General features: G+C 37.8%; 2 protein-coding genes across 2 annotated transcripts; one reads left to right on the forward strand and one right to left on the reverse strand.

The window, feature by feature from the left end:
- Window positions 1-494: 494 nt before the first annotated feature.
- On the reverse strand, window positions 495-7,854 carry LOC148410242 (5-hydroxytryptamine receptor 3A-like). Its single transcript, XM_088437579.1, has 9 exons — window positions 7,774-7,854; window positions 6,192-6,334; window positions 6,076-6,120; window positions 5,891-5,997; window positions 5,650-5,819; window positions 4,602-4,717; window positions 2,767-2,977; window positions 2,548-2,697; window positions 495-1,282 (listed from the first exon to the last, which is right to left on the reverse strand). The coding sequence occupies exons 1-9, from the start codon at window positions 7,841-7,843 to the stop codon at window positions 1,032-1,034; spliced, it is 1,263 nt and encodes a 420-aa protein (XP_088293705.1). The 5' UTR covers window positions 7,844-7,854; the 3' UTR covers window positions 495-1,031.
- Window positions 7,855-10,452: 2,598 nt separating this feature from the next.
- LOC148410243 (inward rectifier potassium channel 16-like) lies at window positions 10,453-15,038 on the forward strand. Its single transcript, XM_088437508.1, has 2 exons — window positions 10,453-10,474; window positions 13,917-15,038. Exon 2 carries the CDS (start codon window positions 13,937-13,939, stop codon window positions 15,035-15,037), a length of 1,101 nt encoding a protein of 366 aa, XP_088293634.1. The 5' UTR covers window positions 10,453-10,474; window positions 13,917-13,936; the 3' UTR covers window position 15,038.
- The last annotated feature ends 439 nt before the right edge of the window (window positions 15,039-15,477 follow it).

Consider the following 15,477-nt stretch of genomic DNA (forward strand, 5'->3'; position numbering starts at 1 on the left):
CGCCTTACTGCGGACCCGGGGAGGTGCTCTAAAAAACATCATCCTTCTCACTATGTATGGAATATCAACAGCGGCCAGAGGCCAACGCACAACAAAAAACTACAGATAAAAACTATAAATATTTTCACGAGAAAATAAATTATTCTACCCATTACTAGGGGAATTTGCGGGTACAGACACAGTGGAGTGTTTTTTTATAACTATTTACAAAGGAGGAAAGAAAACCCACAGAATCCAATAAAATGTTCTTGTTTTATTCATTGGTGGAGGGAAATAAAAAAAAGAGGGAGGGGGGGTCTTACCTGCGGATTGTAGGTGTTTTAAGAGTTAGCCAGCATGAGCTATTCCAGCAACAAAACCTGCTAACATTATGTAATAACCGACAAATCCACAATTGGTTGAGCTTTTTTTTTTAAAGGTGAATTCAGCCCCAAAATGTTCTTTAACATATTTTATGCTCTCTCACAGATGTAAACACCAGATTAATATGACGTGCAGAATAATTAATATGAAACAAATTCAACCTGTTTTAATCCATCTCAGGGGCGGCCATTTTGCCACTTGCTGTCAACTAAAGATAACGTTACTTTGCTCAATTCCAATTGATCTGTTTCCCGAGTTTACTCATGTGATGTTCACAAGCTGAGCTGTGATTGGTTGTTTATCAGGCTCGATCGACTGATGTAATTTACAGACGAGCGGCAAAATGGCTGCCAGCTGAGATACACAAAAACGACTAGATTTTGATGCTTAATTCATATTCTATCATCATATTATTAATCAGAATGCCATTATGGATTAGTACAGTTGAATAGAAGTAAAGAAAAAAAAAAAGTTTCCCCCAATACATCTCCTGAGAATTGTGGCTCTACAGAGGTTGAAAAAAAAATAAAAGCAAATCTATTTTGACTCAGTAACAGCCAATTTTTCATTTTTATTGAATGTTAAGAGTACAATCAAAATGTACCCCAAAAATCTACTAAAGTACAGAAATAAAGCATCTGTACTTGATCACCTGCCACCACGAACAGTCACCAAAAATCCAAATGGTTGACTTTGCATTCATATTTCACCATCACCGTGATCATAGCGCAAAAATAGAGCGTGCCCAGAATCAAATAGAACCAGAAAAAAGTTTTGTCGATCTTGTCGGCGAGTGCCTCGTTGCGCTCGCACTCCGCTTCCTTGGCTTTGATGGCGTCCAGGAAATCGGTCAGCTTTCGGTGCATCAGATTTTCCCCGGGGTTGTCCAGCTGGATGACGCTGATGTCCGCTGCCACTTCTGCGTGGACACACAAAGACGGGTTGGAATTGCGATAGGATTATGCAATATTTTATCAACAATTGCAGAAGCATTTTAATACCATGGTGTTGGTACACTGCATTTCAATGATTAATCCCACTTCTGGGAGATGATTGGATGAAACTTTACCATCAGGCCATGCTCTTCGTGCCGTTTTTGGATCTTGCAAAGATGGCACTCAAAACTAGACTTAAAAAAAAAAAAAAAAAGCTAATTCTTGATCAAAAATATAAATTTATGCTTATTGTAGTCGGACAAACTGACTTTATGTATAATTCTAACGGCTACAAGTGATAATTAAAAAAAAAAAAAACGACAGCTTTGAACGCTGTGATTTTTTTTTCTCTAGTGGGCCTCACAGTGAATATCCATGGAAACGCGATGCATTTTGACAGTAGTAGGACTCGTAGTACTGTAAATCCTAGTACTTGCAGATGACTCTGCAGGCTGCTTTTTTGAAAATAGAGGAAAATCACCATTTTTCTTTTTTTTTTTTTTTTTTTAATCTTGGCATCCATGGAGGATAAGAGTGAAACCTATGTCTTGAAAATAGCTTGCCAGTGACAGGACACTGACTTGCTAAAAGCGTATACAAAATATATGAAGAACGTTAATGTATTTATTTATTTTATTTCATATCATACAGTCAGAATCTAACATGACTCATGCTGAATAATGAAAAAAAAATCTATGAAGCCCTCATATGCAGACCCCTCTAATGAAATAAATAAATATACCATTAAATAATTAATTAATTGTCATTAATTAATATTAAATAAATAATTAAATAAATGTGTAATATATATATATATATATATATATATATATATATATATATATATATATATATATATATATATATATATATATATATATATATATATAAAACAATTCACGGTCCTTTGTTGCGGCGTTTCGGAAATTCATTTTGTTTTAATTGTCAAACTCTCCCGTCAAGGTTTGATGGGCGGGCCTTAACACCTAATTGGTTACCCTGCTCTTCAAGACAAGACACATTTAACTGAACATTGACTTATTTCGTTCCTTATTTAATTATCTGTTGAGACATTTATTTAATTAATGAAACTTTTTTTTTAACTATTGCCAATTTTACTGAGTTATTTAAAGGTACATTAAATAAATAAATGTACCTTTAAAAAATTCAGTGAAATTGGCATAAATTAAGAAAAAGTTTCGTTAACTTATTTAATTTCGGCACTTCTGGTCCTCCATAGACCCCTCACCTTCATCAGCATTGTTTTGCTTGTTTGCAAGCTTTGCTCCTGGGGAGCAGCAGCAGAAGATGAGTCTACCATCCTTGGCCACCCGTGTGAGCACCATGGATACCAGCATGCTAACCACCAGCATCACCAGGCACACGCAGAAGTGGTTCTCTGCAAAAACGCACAGCCACACGGTGGGTCAAGACAGCCAGCTCCGCCTCGGCGCCGGCACCCACTGACTTATGACGGGGCCGCACTCGCTGTCGCCGGGCAGCTGATCGTTGAGGATGAGTAGGAACATGGTGAAGCTGAGCACCAGGGTGACCTTGAAGGAGTTGCGCTCGCCGCAGCCCAGCGGCAGGGCGAAGCTCACCACGTCGGCCAGGATCAGCAGGATGCTGGGGAGCATCAGCGTGATGAAGGGGTTCTGTTGACGGATCTTCAGCACCACCTAGACGCGATCCCGGTCAATTTAAGGCAAAATGTTCATTTTGTTCACTCATTCGCTGCAATTGACAGCTATAGCTGTCAAAGATCCGTTTGAACTATGTTGGAGTTAAAACAGTCATTCTTAAAGTCTACGCAGGCTCTCTCTTGTTGTATGCCGAAGAATCACTGCCGAAGTACAGTACAGTTCAGCTTTACACTGGTACCTCTACTTATGAACGCCTCGTGTTACGAAAAATTCAGGTTACGAAACACATTGGTGAAAAAATATTGTCTCTATTAACGAGAAAAATTGAAGATAGGAAAGGTGACACACCCCGTGGTGTCTACCGTTTTTGTTACAGCTTCTGATGCATTTTTATCATTTGTTAATATGCCGGCTGGCCCACAAACGAGACAATAGTTTTTTTGCACCAATGTTTACGGTGGTCTTCCACTTTTCCTCTTTACTCGTTTCATCCACACTTCCCAACAACAATCTACTCCGTAGAACTAAAATACCACTTTGGACTGACGTTAGGATTGTTAGCGCATCGTTAGCCCTTTACACACAGGAAGCACTTCGCAGGACCCCAAACTAAATTTAAGTATACTTACACCCTCAAATTTATCCAAAAACATATAGCATTGCTCCTGTGGACTTGTAGACAATTGAATCAGTGGAAATGTAAAATAAACATGTACAAATTAAACGCCCTAACAGTTCTCTCTCTGCACTCATCACCAACAAACCAGCACCATCTCAAGACAAACAAGTGAAATGCATTCATATCGTCAACTGCTACAATGAATATGAATAACGAGTTTAGGAACATATTTTTTGTTATTATTATGTACTGTACATATTTTGATAGTTATACACTAATGTAATTCTAATATGTATTTGTTATCATTTTGGATGCACTTTTATTATTTATTAATGTCATACATTTAAAGGGTTTAGGAACATTTGGGGGTGGGGGGGGCTTGGAATGAATTAGGCTATTTACATGTAAAAAGTGCCTGTTCTTCTGAAAGATTCACGTTGTGAAAAGACTTCCAGAATGAATTAATTTCCTAAGTGGAGGTACCACTGTATCTATATTTAATTTTTAGGAAGGATTTTTGTTTTATTACAGCACTATGGACTTGCCAATGTGAAACATTTATGACATATTTGCAAGTGTCAAAATAATGCACTCAAGAACAAAAAAGAAGCCAGTTTGGGGCAAAAATGGGCCCAACCTAAATTTCAGGCTGGTATATATGAATCAAGTTAAATACACAACCCCAATACAGTATATTCCAAAAAGTTGGTTCAAATGAGGAACGCACATTTTAAAAATAGTTAGATGAAAAATCACCCAATGTGGGTGAAAATGGGCATTGTACCACAAATGAGTGTCAAAATTGGTCATTATGTATAAAATAACACAAAATTTACTCAAAATGTACTTATTTACTGAAAAATACAGTACATTATTTTATCTAGTTTAAAATTCACGAATATAATAAAAAAATTGTTTTGAAATGCTTGCTAACTAATCATCAGTTTGTCTCATCTATTTGTTTTTGTTCGTTTAAATCATTTAAAAATAGAATTGTATTTACTTGGGCAAATTATTGTCAAACAAAACATAAGACCCTACCGAGATATAATATTGGTCAGCTGACGGAGAGTGGAGGTAAGCGCCCAGCGTTTCCCAGTCACCATGGCTCCCATCAAACACCTCCACGTTTCCGATTTCCATGGTGGTGCCACATCCTGGAGGACAGGACAACAAACAATGCCGCTACATATCGTGCAAAAATAACAAATAAAAAACATCTATATTATGGACAACACTAACTCAAAATCCTGAGGAGTTCAATGCAGTTTATACAAAACGTTTTCACACCCCTGTTCGAATGCTATAAAAAAATGAGAAAAAGTTTTGTAACATTTTCTATCATGAAGTCATTCAATCCCAAAGACGTATTTAAACGCCTTTATGGGGTCTTGACATTTAACCCCCAGGGTTTTGCCTTTGCCGTGTGAAGTGTATTTGCAAAACCAAGGCACCAGGTGGTGCAGTAGCGCCCTCATTGTCAACATCTTTGCGAGAGTAATCAATTTTTTTTAATTTTCTTTTTTAAATCACATAAATAATTAAAGTGATTTAGAAAATTGAACACCGTGTTTTGTAATCTTTTCTTCGGGTGAAAATGTTTAAGTTACTGTTGCTCCTGTGTTATTGATACAGATTAATTTAGATTTCTTATCATATATTGATTTAACATAGTTCCATTCAAAAATATCTCTTCTTTAAATAAAGATTGACATTGATTTGTTCCAAGGACTCAATTTTTTAATTTTTTATTCCAGACAAGCCTATAACCTGTATAAACCCTGTAAAAATAAATATTTGTTTAAAGTGGATTCATACCTCTTTTTTGTTTGGATAATGTTAAAAAGGTTGTAATATTAGGTGTATTTATACAGTTTTTCTAGATAATGTTCTTATACTCACTGCGTAGAGTCAGAGGGCACAAAATGCTTTCTCTTTCCGAGGAGGGGCAAAAAATTGAGAAGCAAATGACTTCTAATATCAACGTTGTTTGTTTGTTGCTAACTCTACTTTCAATATTATGCTGCATATTCTTGAATTAAAAAAAAGAAAAATCAAATAAAAAGGTCCAGCAGTGTTCTGGGTCTACCTTCAGCGGACCAGGTCTGTATGGCCACGGGACATTGGTCCTCGGCGAACGGGTAGTTGAAGAGGTTAAACTCACAGTTGACCTCGGCCGCCATCACCACTCTGTGCCTCAAGGTGCCGTTGCTGAACACTATCAGGTCTCGAAAGCTGTTATGCGTGCTTGCTGATATGCTTAGAGTAAAGGGGGGAAAAAAGAGCAAAATGTCAAAGAGAAAGAGAAACAAACAAGTAATACTTCTTACCCATTGGTCACAAAGATGTCCGGCGTCCACACTTTGCTTACGGGTAGAATCACCTCCTCGTACGGGTAAACGGACGGGTCCCAGTACAAGTCGTCGTCAGTCCATTCCTGTAGTTTCAATGCGAGTTAATAGCCGGGTGATAAACTGGACATCATTATTGAGTGAACAGATATCTGATTGCTTACAATCGTAGCCTGTAAACGACAACCGAGACGAAGATTCTTTGTGTCCTGGAAAAACATGCGCTAAAATGTATGAATGGATTACTGTGTGTACAGAGGGTGTCACTTTGGGTACTTACAACTTTGATGGTCTGATACTCGATGGATGACACATAAATGTACTCCGAGCAGTTGTCGCGCTGTGGCTGAGTTATTAATTTTTTGTTGACGAGCTCGTTCGCCAGACATCGGCGAGTCGTGCAGTTTGTAGAATTTGCATCTCCTGAGCAACCACAGTGTTACATTTACACAAATACAGGTCAGAATCGCCATTTAACTCATTTACTATGAGCGTCAGGCATGCACACTGATCGCCATGTTGGATGTGTCGCGAGGCGAAAGAAACGGTGTAAAGAGGGGTCAAAAAAGGCAGGGATGTCGTAGACTGGGGGTCCACTGTGTGTGTATATATATATATATATATATATATATATATATATATATATATATATATATATATATATATATATATATATATATATATATATATATATATATATATATATATATATATATATATACGCACACACATACACATATACACATCTTTGTATTGTCAAGGACTCCTATGAACAACATTAACATCTTTGGGAAGACGTCTTAGAAAGTAAAAAAAATAAAATTACCTTTTAATTGTTTTTTAGGGCACAATATGATTGGCTGCTTGCAGAGTTGAGTTCAATTTTCAGGGTTTAATGCAGTTTTGAATCCATTTATATACTGTAGATATTTTTTTACGTTAACCACTAGGGGGTGCCTATTTAGCAATTCAAATTCCGACTTCGTTTCACATTAATTAAATTTGGAACTCACAATATTCACACGATCATGTCTGATGTATACCAGGTGTATACCAGGGCTTGTCGTCAAGTCTACTTTTAATCGAGTCCTAGTCCGAGCCACAAATTTCAATTCAAAGTCCACAAGGTCCAAGTTGAAGTCAAAGTCCAAGTCCAAGAAAACAAAAAGGTAAAAAAAAATAGGAGTGTTTTGATGTCACTTTTTTTCACACCGATACATATACAAGTACTCAAATTACTAACACTTTTGATACACAAAACTCAAGAAAATCAAAGGATGGGACAGTATTTTGTCCAATTTCTTGATCTTTACATCAAAGGTATTTCACACCAAAAAGAAAGCATTGAAAGAAAACACTAGGGAGCTGAAATTTCACCAAGATGGTGACAACATGTTATAGTTCAACATGGCACAATCATTGAGTTATAACTCTCAGGAGTGTGCCATACCTTGGCTAAAATACTGCCAGAATGATGTGGAAAAAAATGAGCCAAAAATGATTAAAGGATTGGACAAAATACTGATTGGATCTTTCCATCAAAAGCACTTCACATCAAAGGAAAAGCATTGAAAGAACACACCAGGGAGCTGAAATTTCATCCACCTAGTGAAAAAAGTTCACTTTGGCTAAAATACTGCCAGAATGATGTAAAAGAAAATGACTCGAAAATGATCAAAATACTGCACAAGGGTTAAATCAGGCCCCTACGAAAAACAGTTTGCATGTTCATTAGCTGAGTCTGAGAAAAGCCCAAGTCAAATGCCAAGGAGTCAGAGTCAAGTCTGATTCAACAAGTCATGACTCAAATACTACCGGCTTGCTATAGTAAACTAAAATACTTTTTTGTCATTGAGGCTTACCTACAGGAAGTAGAGTCCATAAAAGCGCTGCCCTCAGCAGAAAGAAACCACGTTGCGTTAGTGACAGCATGGCTGCAGAAGACTCCATTGAAAATCCAACTAATGACGCTCTTCTGGCTTCTCGGACTCTTAAATATCCCCATCGCCACGTACGGGCACAAGACAATGCAAGCGTGCCACAATAGGTGACTGAAAGTGCTGCAGTTGCGTGATCAAACTGTTTAAACAACTCCCAGCATCAATGTGCCAGCTGCTCTTTGTCTTTATGCCCGACAATGCCGTCCGCACTTGAGTTTACCCAACTGAGACGGGTCCTCCCGTAACAGAGGCCTGACAAAGACTTTGCGGTCACTGCTGTTTTTAATTTTTTTCACTGGAAAGCAGGGCAATTCTCAGATGTGTTGTTTTGAAAGCTGAATGCCCGACGCTTGCGTGTCATTGTCGTGGTGTTGACTTTGACAAACTGGCTCGTTAAATCATCAAGTTGCACAAACAGCCTTTCCTGTTGGTATTCATTCATATAGGATATATCACACGATTCTATGTATTCCTGCCTGACTGGATACACACGTAAGATGTTCTTACCTGAGCATTTGTGGTCTTATATTAGTCTTCAAAATATTCATTAAATAATATTACATTATTTCCAGTAACAACCCAGGCTAAATTCAGCTCATTCCTTGCATACATACATACATACATACATACATACATACATACATATATATATATATATATATATATATATATATATATATATATATATATATATATATATATATATATATATATATATATATATATATATATAAATATCTATCACCCCAAAATTTTTTAAAGTTGAAGAAAATGTGCTAATTTTATATTTTAGCAAGAACCTTGAAGTCCTAATTAGCAATTCGCAGGCCACATTAAATAAAGTGTCAGCTCGGATTTGGCCCCCAAGCCTTGAATTTGACACCTGGGCCCTAATCAGAGCAAGCGATTTTTTGATGAAAAAAAATGTTCATTTATTGAATTTTGTAACTATATCTTTGATTGTCTGTTGCTGCTTTGTTTCTAGTTCGTCTGCCGTACAATTTAATAATATACATACAAAACTCTACAATACTATGTGAAGCCACGATATCACAATTTAGCAATCACTTGCTCATGTTCCATTTAATTAGCTCTTAATTTGAAAGGAAAATGTTACAGCACCTGTATGGATATTAACTCATTCAATCCCAAAGAAGGAATTTCAGTTGTTTTATTATTTTATTTTTTTTAAGTCTACACTAGTGGTCAAGTTGTTTTGTATCATGTCTTCTGGCTTTATGTATGAACTACAAATTAGCGACTTGCTAAATCTGGTGAAGCTATACTGCACACTGTCCATTGAAAAAAACAAACAAACCAACATATAAAAATCCTATTTCGTGTGTAAAAATGGATGGCACTAAAAGAGTCAAAAAGCATTCACTTAGATTTAGCCATACCTTCCGAAACCGCTTGAAAATTTCACATACCCCTTAAAGTGGGCTCGCATAGATTTGAGAAGCGCTGACTTTATACATCCTTCTCTTCATTTGTGTCCACGATTGTGTCCATTCTGTCTCAGCAAAGCAAAAAGCATCCCACCCAAATATGTAAGCTATCATCCAAAAGGTGTCCAGGATGTCCTCCACGGAGTACACTAGGACTTAGTATGGCAGCTCTAGAGTGTCAAATTAAGAGATAGATTTATTTTTCCCCTGATGATTCTTGTTTTTTTTTGTACTTTATTCATACCGGATCAATATTTTGAGGTTTATGTGTGTATAGTGGCCTACTACTTTGACGGATCCCAATTTCAAGAAGCTAATGGTAGCTAATCAGTGACGTAAAGTTTATCTAGGTTTTCTTTTGTATCTTTATCACTCTTGTACCAGTTGCATCTTTAAGTCTGGCTTAAATTTATCAATAACTTCTTTTTTCTGATGCTTCTTCCGGCACGCGTTAAAATCATTGGTCATCATCTCCGCGTGTTCCGTAAAGGAAGTTAGGTGTTATGCATAAAAGGTTATCGCTCAGGAATGCCTCTTATCTGTCTTTGCACATCCTCACACCTTAAATAGAAACTTTCAAACTGGATGATGATAAGTTTTGTTTTTCCCCCACCACACGTGGATTGTTTTGCAGTTGTTGACCTCTTTCTGGGTTGCGTTATAGCCGCAATAAAGACACTTTAAAATCCGGCGGCTCGGTTGTGATCCCTCCCGCCTTATCACTTTCAAACGGAGGACAATTGAGACGAAAGTAAATCCGATGCCAATCACGGCCCCTCTCCGCCTGATTGAGCAAAGGTTAACTTTCTGTCTAATGAATCACGGAAATGCTTGGAGGAAGAGAAAAAAAAAAGACCTACTCAATGCCTTATTAATAATCTGCCCATCGGCGTCAGACTTTTTAAAGACTAATAAAAGTCAGATTTCATCACCTGGATGCAAACATGGACAGGACAGCTGATTTTCTTTTTCTTTTGTTTTTGTCTTAAACAACTTCCACTGGCCGTAAATTGTTGCCGATTGTCCAATGAGGCTTCGGAGGGACGTGGTGGTAGCAATGATATCAGGAGGTAGAAGGGGACTTTGCCTCAGGACCGGGCCAAACTCTACACTTGAATCTTGCACGCTTCCAATGTTTTTTTGACAGCAAGAAAGCATCGGCTTCTACCGCACAAGTAAGTCTCGCTTTATATTAATAACCAGGATTCGTTTTTGACTCTGCGTGGCTCTTTAGAAGAAGTAAACGGAGACTATGGTTGTTGTTCTTGAATTTCTAATTAAGGCAGCATGTAAGTGGATGAATTGTAAAGAGATGGTTTCAACTAATAGCAACAAAATGGTGCCTTTACAATGTTAACAGGTATTCAGCAACTCTAAAAAATAGATCATATAACATCAACAATTTTGTATCTGGATCGTTTGCTGAAAAACGCATAACTAATTATGCAAACCAAAGTAGAACAAAATGAAGGCACATACAATTTAGCATCAAGTTGTTTCATGTTCCAATTGATTTGCTTGTAATTTGAAAAGAGAACCATATGGTTAGGTATTCTCATTTTTATCACATGTACAACTTACGGTCACATGATCACCTAGTACTATTAGAACCTTATTGCTAAATAAAATATGAAACAATAGAAAGCTGTGGAGCATTAAGCCAGTGTTTCCGAACCATTTCAACTACCTGTGTAGTTTTTTTTTTTTTTTTTTTTTTCAGTCAAGTACACCCTTGAGAAAAATCTTTTTGAAAGGTTAAGGAAAAAGACTTAAAATAGAGCGCCTTGCCATCCGAGTCTGTTTGATTAAATGTTGCATATTTATATACAGTAGAAATTGACCAAATAAAAAAACAATTTAGCAAATATTTCCGTTTTCAAACAATAATTTGCTCCTACTTTGAAAAGAACTAATGTATTTTCCAGACTATAAGCCGCAGCAGCAAAAAATGAGCAAAAAAAAAAAAAAAAATCTTTTGTCACAGATAGGCCGTACTGGACTATAAACCGCAGGTCATAACATCAGATATTTATGCAAAAAGGTGGTAAATTAAAGTAAATTAAAGTTTAATTTTTTTTAAATATATTTTTTTAATTGTCTATCAACTGCAACATCCTCTCTAACAGACTGAACATGCCTGTATGATTAGTCCCAACATTATATTTATAGAAAATGACTGGATCGATATATCATATAAACTGTATACGTATATCAACACTACACATCACAAACTTTTATACAAGATCTTATTCAATTTAGACATTTTTTAAGAATATTTTTAATAATATATTTTAAAAACCTTTTCGAGCACAGCCAATGATTCACATCTTTTCAGTTCTATTTCATAGTTGTTCCATAAACTGACTTCTTGAGCAGATACACACATTTACTTGACCGGTGGAACAAAAAAAAAAAAAAAACAGCGGATAAGACGCACTGGACTATAAGCTAAAGGGCTCAAATCATGAGGAAAAAGTTGTGGCGTATAGTCCGAAAAATACGGTACACTATTCCTGTTACAGCATAAAAAAAAGATTTTTTTCTTTTTTTTTTTTTTAGGTGTCACGTACTACCCTCTGAGGTAATTTCATGACCCCCCGTTTGAGAACTACCGCATACATACTACATACAGTACAAACAAATAGTATGACAATACTGTACTTATTGGCAATATGTTCTTCATTCTCTGCAATAAACAATTGATATTACAGCATCTTGCGTGACACATGCAAACAGATAATACAACAATACTGACAGCAATATATTCTTCATACTCTGTAAAGAATGATTAGCGTTTTTGCATCTTGCTGAGGACTTTGTATCATATTTCCCCCATGAGATAATGGCACATATCAGAGCAGTAGCACGATAGCCATTGAAATGAAGCACAAAAGAAGAAAAATATTTTCATAAGATTTAGATTTAAAATCCAAATAACTATTATTAAGGAATTTAATCTGGCTTTCGGTGTCATTGCCATTATCGCTGTTTTTTAAATTCCCGAACAGTATTTTGAGCATTTTTGGGTCCTTTTCTTCCATATCATTCTCACAATATTTTGGTCAAGGCATGACATATTACTGGAAGGGTGGTAACTAGGTGGTCTTGCATAGGCAGGAAACAATTCATGTCAAGTGAAAGTCAAATTTAAAACTAATTAACAAGGACCATTATGGAAAAATGAGAGAACGTCAATTATTATCCCGATACGGCTTTCACCTCTAAATGCTACCTCAAGGATTAAACCTCAACTGCACACAACACGTATCACTGCTAATATAAAACGCACAAGTCGGGATATTTCTAACACTAAACTACAATCCATCAAATTTGGTAATCTTGACAGCTGCTCCGATAAAAGACAACTTTGAGGTTCTACGTGTGAGCGCTGATCAAAACATTGCTGAAGCTGCCTTGTCATTCACATAGGTTTTTGATTTTATGGTCTAATTGTGTCACCCGGGAACACGCTGCTGATAAGACTAAGTTTTATTGACGTTGTCCAATTTTACACCTTTCTTGTTGACAATGTGTACCCAACACATTTTAAGTCAGTCATGCAAATGTCAGTCCATACTAGTGGAAAACTACATAAATTACAATTAGCAGCCATAGTTCCTATTTAGTGCTTTGTAAGGAGTATAATTTAGGTTCTAGTAAATAATCAGCTAATGAGAACCAGTCATTTTTCTTCAGGTCAGTTCTTGCTCGAGGCAATTTGCTCTCTTGAACATGAAAGGTTCACCTTCATACGGTATCAGAGGCACTGATTGTACATTTATAACCAACATTCTAATATAATTAGTCAGATAAACAGATTAAGAGCAATCAATTATTACAGTCATAATTTAAAGTCCTGTCTTGATCTGTCACACCTTGGAGTGTACACTGACGTCATGGTGCATGGCAGAACCTGATAGGCTCCTGTTGTGGGTGGAAGGGCAAGTTCAAATGCAGAAGGAAGACGCGGAAATGGATGAACAATTGAATGTTGTCGGTCTGATGAATGGCAAATTTAGGCTTTGAAAAAAAAAAGCCCTGACAGCAACTTTGATAAGGGTAGAGCTATATGCATTTTTTTGTAAGGAGCTTTTTTACCACAGAAGCACCTCAAGTTTAGCCTACCGCATCAATGCAAAGCACACAGCTGCAACTGCAGTCACAGCTAAAAAAGCAACAATGATGCTAATTTAGCAAGCTCTTTGCTCCACTAAACTTGAGAACACAAGTCTGCGATTGACAGAATGGATACAGTTTTATTTAAACATGAATTTGTTTAAAATAAAAAAGAGTTCTTCTGAAAGGTCAAAACTAAATGTTGCTGCCAGCACTTGGGGTCAAATTCAGCAAAGGGTAAATGGTTGACACCTGTTGTGTTAGTGAAAATAAATGATGGAATCCATGTTTAAGTTGTACTGTATTGTTTATCGGATGCCCAAACTACCACCTGGAGGCCATTTGTGGCCCGCCATCCATATTTTTGCGGCCCACGACATACACAAATGAAATTTAGACATGGCCTGCAAAACTATTTAAAAAAATAATAAGGCTTGATGGTAGACAACACTCTCCTCTAGTCAAACTTTGATGTTCTATTCTATGTGTGGGTCTTTGTAGGGCACGGAACGGCGTTCACAATGAGCACAGAGATGCGCACCGATGTGGTGGTGGACACTTCCTTCACCACCGTCCACACGGTGGGCGGCAGCCAGAATGAAGGGAGGCGGCTTCGCTTCATGCATAAGGACGGCAGGTTCCCAGTGGTGTTCCATAAGCTCCCCAGGGACTGGAGTCCGTTTTTGTCAGATATATTCACCACTCTGGTGGAGATCCGCTGGCGGGTGATGCTCCTGGTCTTCTCGCTGTCCTACATCGTCTCATGGCTGTTCTTTGGGCTTTTCTACTGGCTTATCGCATATGTGCACGGAGACGGGGAAGGAGAGGTCAACAATCCCTGCGTGGTGAACGTCCATGACTTCACTTCAGCGTTTCTCTTCTCAATGGAGACGCAGGCAACCATCGGATACGGCTTCAGGGGCATGACGGAAAATTGCATGGTGGCTGTGGTGGCGGTGACCATCCAGGACGTCTTCAGCTGCCTCCTGGACACCATTGTCATCGGTATCGTTATCGCCAAGATGGCGTCGGCACGGAAGAGGGCTCAGACTGTGGGCTTCAGTAGAATCGCCGTGGTCAACCAGCGGGATGGCGTCCTTTGCCTGTCATGGCGGCTTGGAGACTTCAGAGGAAATCACATCTTGGAGGGCGTAGCCGGGGCGCAGCTTGTACGCCACTCCAAGCGTTCCCAAGGACCCGTGGTGATTTCATACCAAGATGTGGACATCCAAGATCGAGACCTTCTCCTCGCCACGCCAGCCATAGTCGTACACAAGCTAGAACCGGGGAGCCCGCTCTATAATATCGGCCCTGATGAGCTTCTGGAGGAGGACTTTGAACTTGTGGTGTCCTTCACCTACACGGGGGACTCCACCGGTATGCTCCACCAGACGCGCACCTCGTACGTGCCCGCGGACATACGCTGGGCCCAACGATTTCAGGAGGTGCTCAAAGTGGGCAAAAAGCATTACAAGGTGGACTACGCTCGGTTTCACGAGACTGTCTGGGTGGCCACACCCATGCTGAGTGCGGCGCACTATGACAGGGAAAGGAGTCAATGTGGCCTGATGAAGAAACGACGCTGTTGTACGGAAGAGGACATGCAGCAAACTCATTTGTAGTATGGACCCCCAGAAATGTACATATATTTTTATACTTTAATAGTTTATTTTATTTTGTTGTACAGATGATGTTCAAAATAAATTACCGAATTGCAAGGTTTTTTTCTTTTTTTTGGTCTGTTTGTCCATTGATGATGACGTTAGTCGGCTAGGGTTAATTCAGTTTTGAGAGCAAAGCAACGGAAACCTCGGGGTGAAATCAAACACCGCCATCTTCTGGCCACAGTGAGACCTTGCGTTTACAGCTGTATGTTTTAAACGCAATGCCAATGAAATCATTAACAGAAAATAGGGGTTTTGAAAAACAACAATATATGTATGTTATATGTGCTATGGAATTAAAATTAAAATTATATATATATATATATATACATATATATATATATATATATATATATATATATATATATATATATATATATATATATATATATATATAT

This window comes from Hippichthys cyanospilos, chromosome 16 (genome assembly GCF_059441005.1).
Source record: "Hippichthys cyanospilos isolate Australia breed blue-spotted pipefish chromosome 16, RoL_Hcya_1.0, whole genome shotgun sequence".
Lineage (NCBI taxonomy): Eukaryota > Metazoa > Chordata > Actinopteri > Syngnathiformes > Syngnathidae > Hippichthys > Hippichthys cyanospilos.

Bases quoted from the DNA above. Each gene is read 5' to 3' on its own strand.
- LOC148410242 (XM_088437579.1), bottom strand. From the start codon at position 7,843: ATGCTGTCACTAACGCAACGTGGTTTCTTTCTGCTGAGGGCAGCGCTT. The intron at 6,121-6,191 runs GTAAGTACCCAA...ATGTTTTTCCAG, and splicing joins AGTATCAGACCATCAAAGTT to GACACAAAGAATCTTCGTCT. The intron at 4,718-5,649 runs GTAGACCCAGAA...CCTGTCCTCCAG, and splicing joins ACAGACCTGGTCCGCTGAAG to GATGTGGCACCACCATGGAA.
- LOC148410243 (XM_088437508.1), top strand. From the start codon at position 13,937: ATGAGCACAGAGATGCGCACCGATGTGGTGGTGGACACTTCCTTCACC.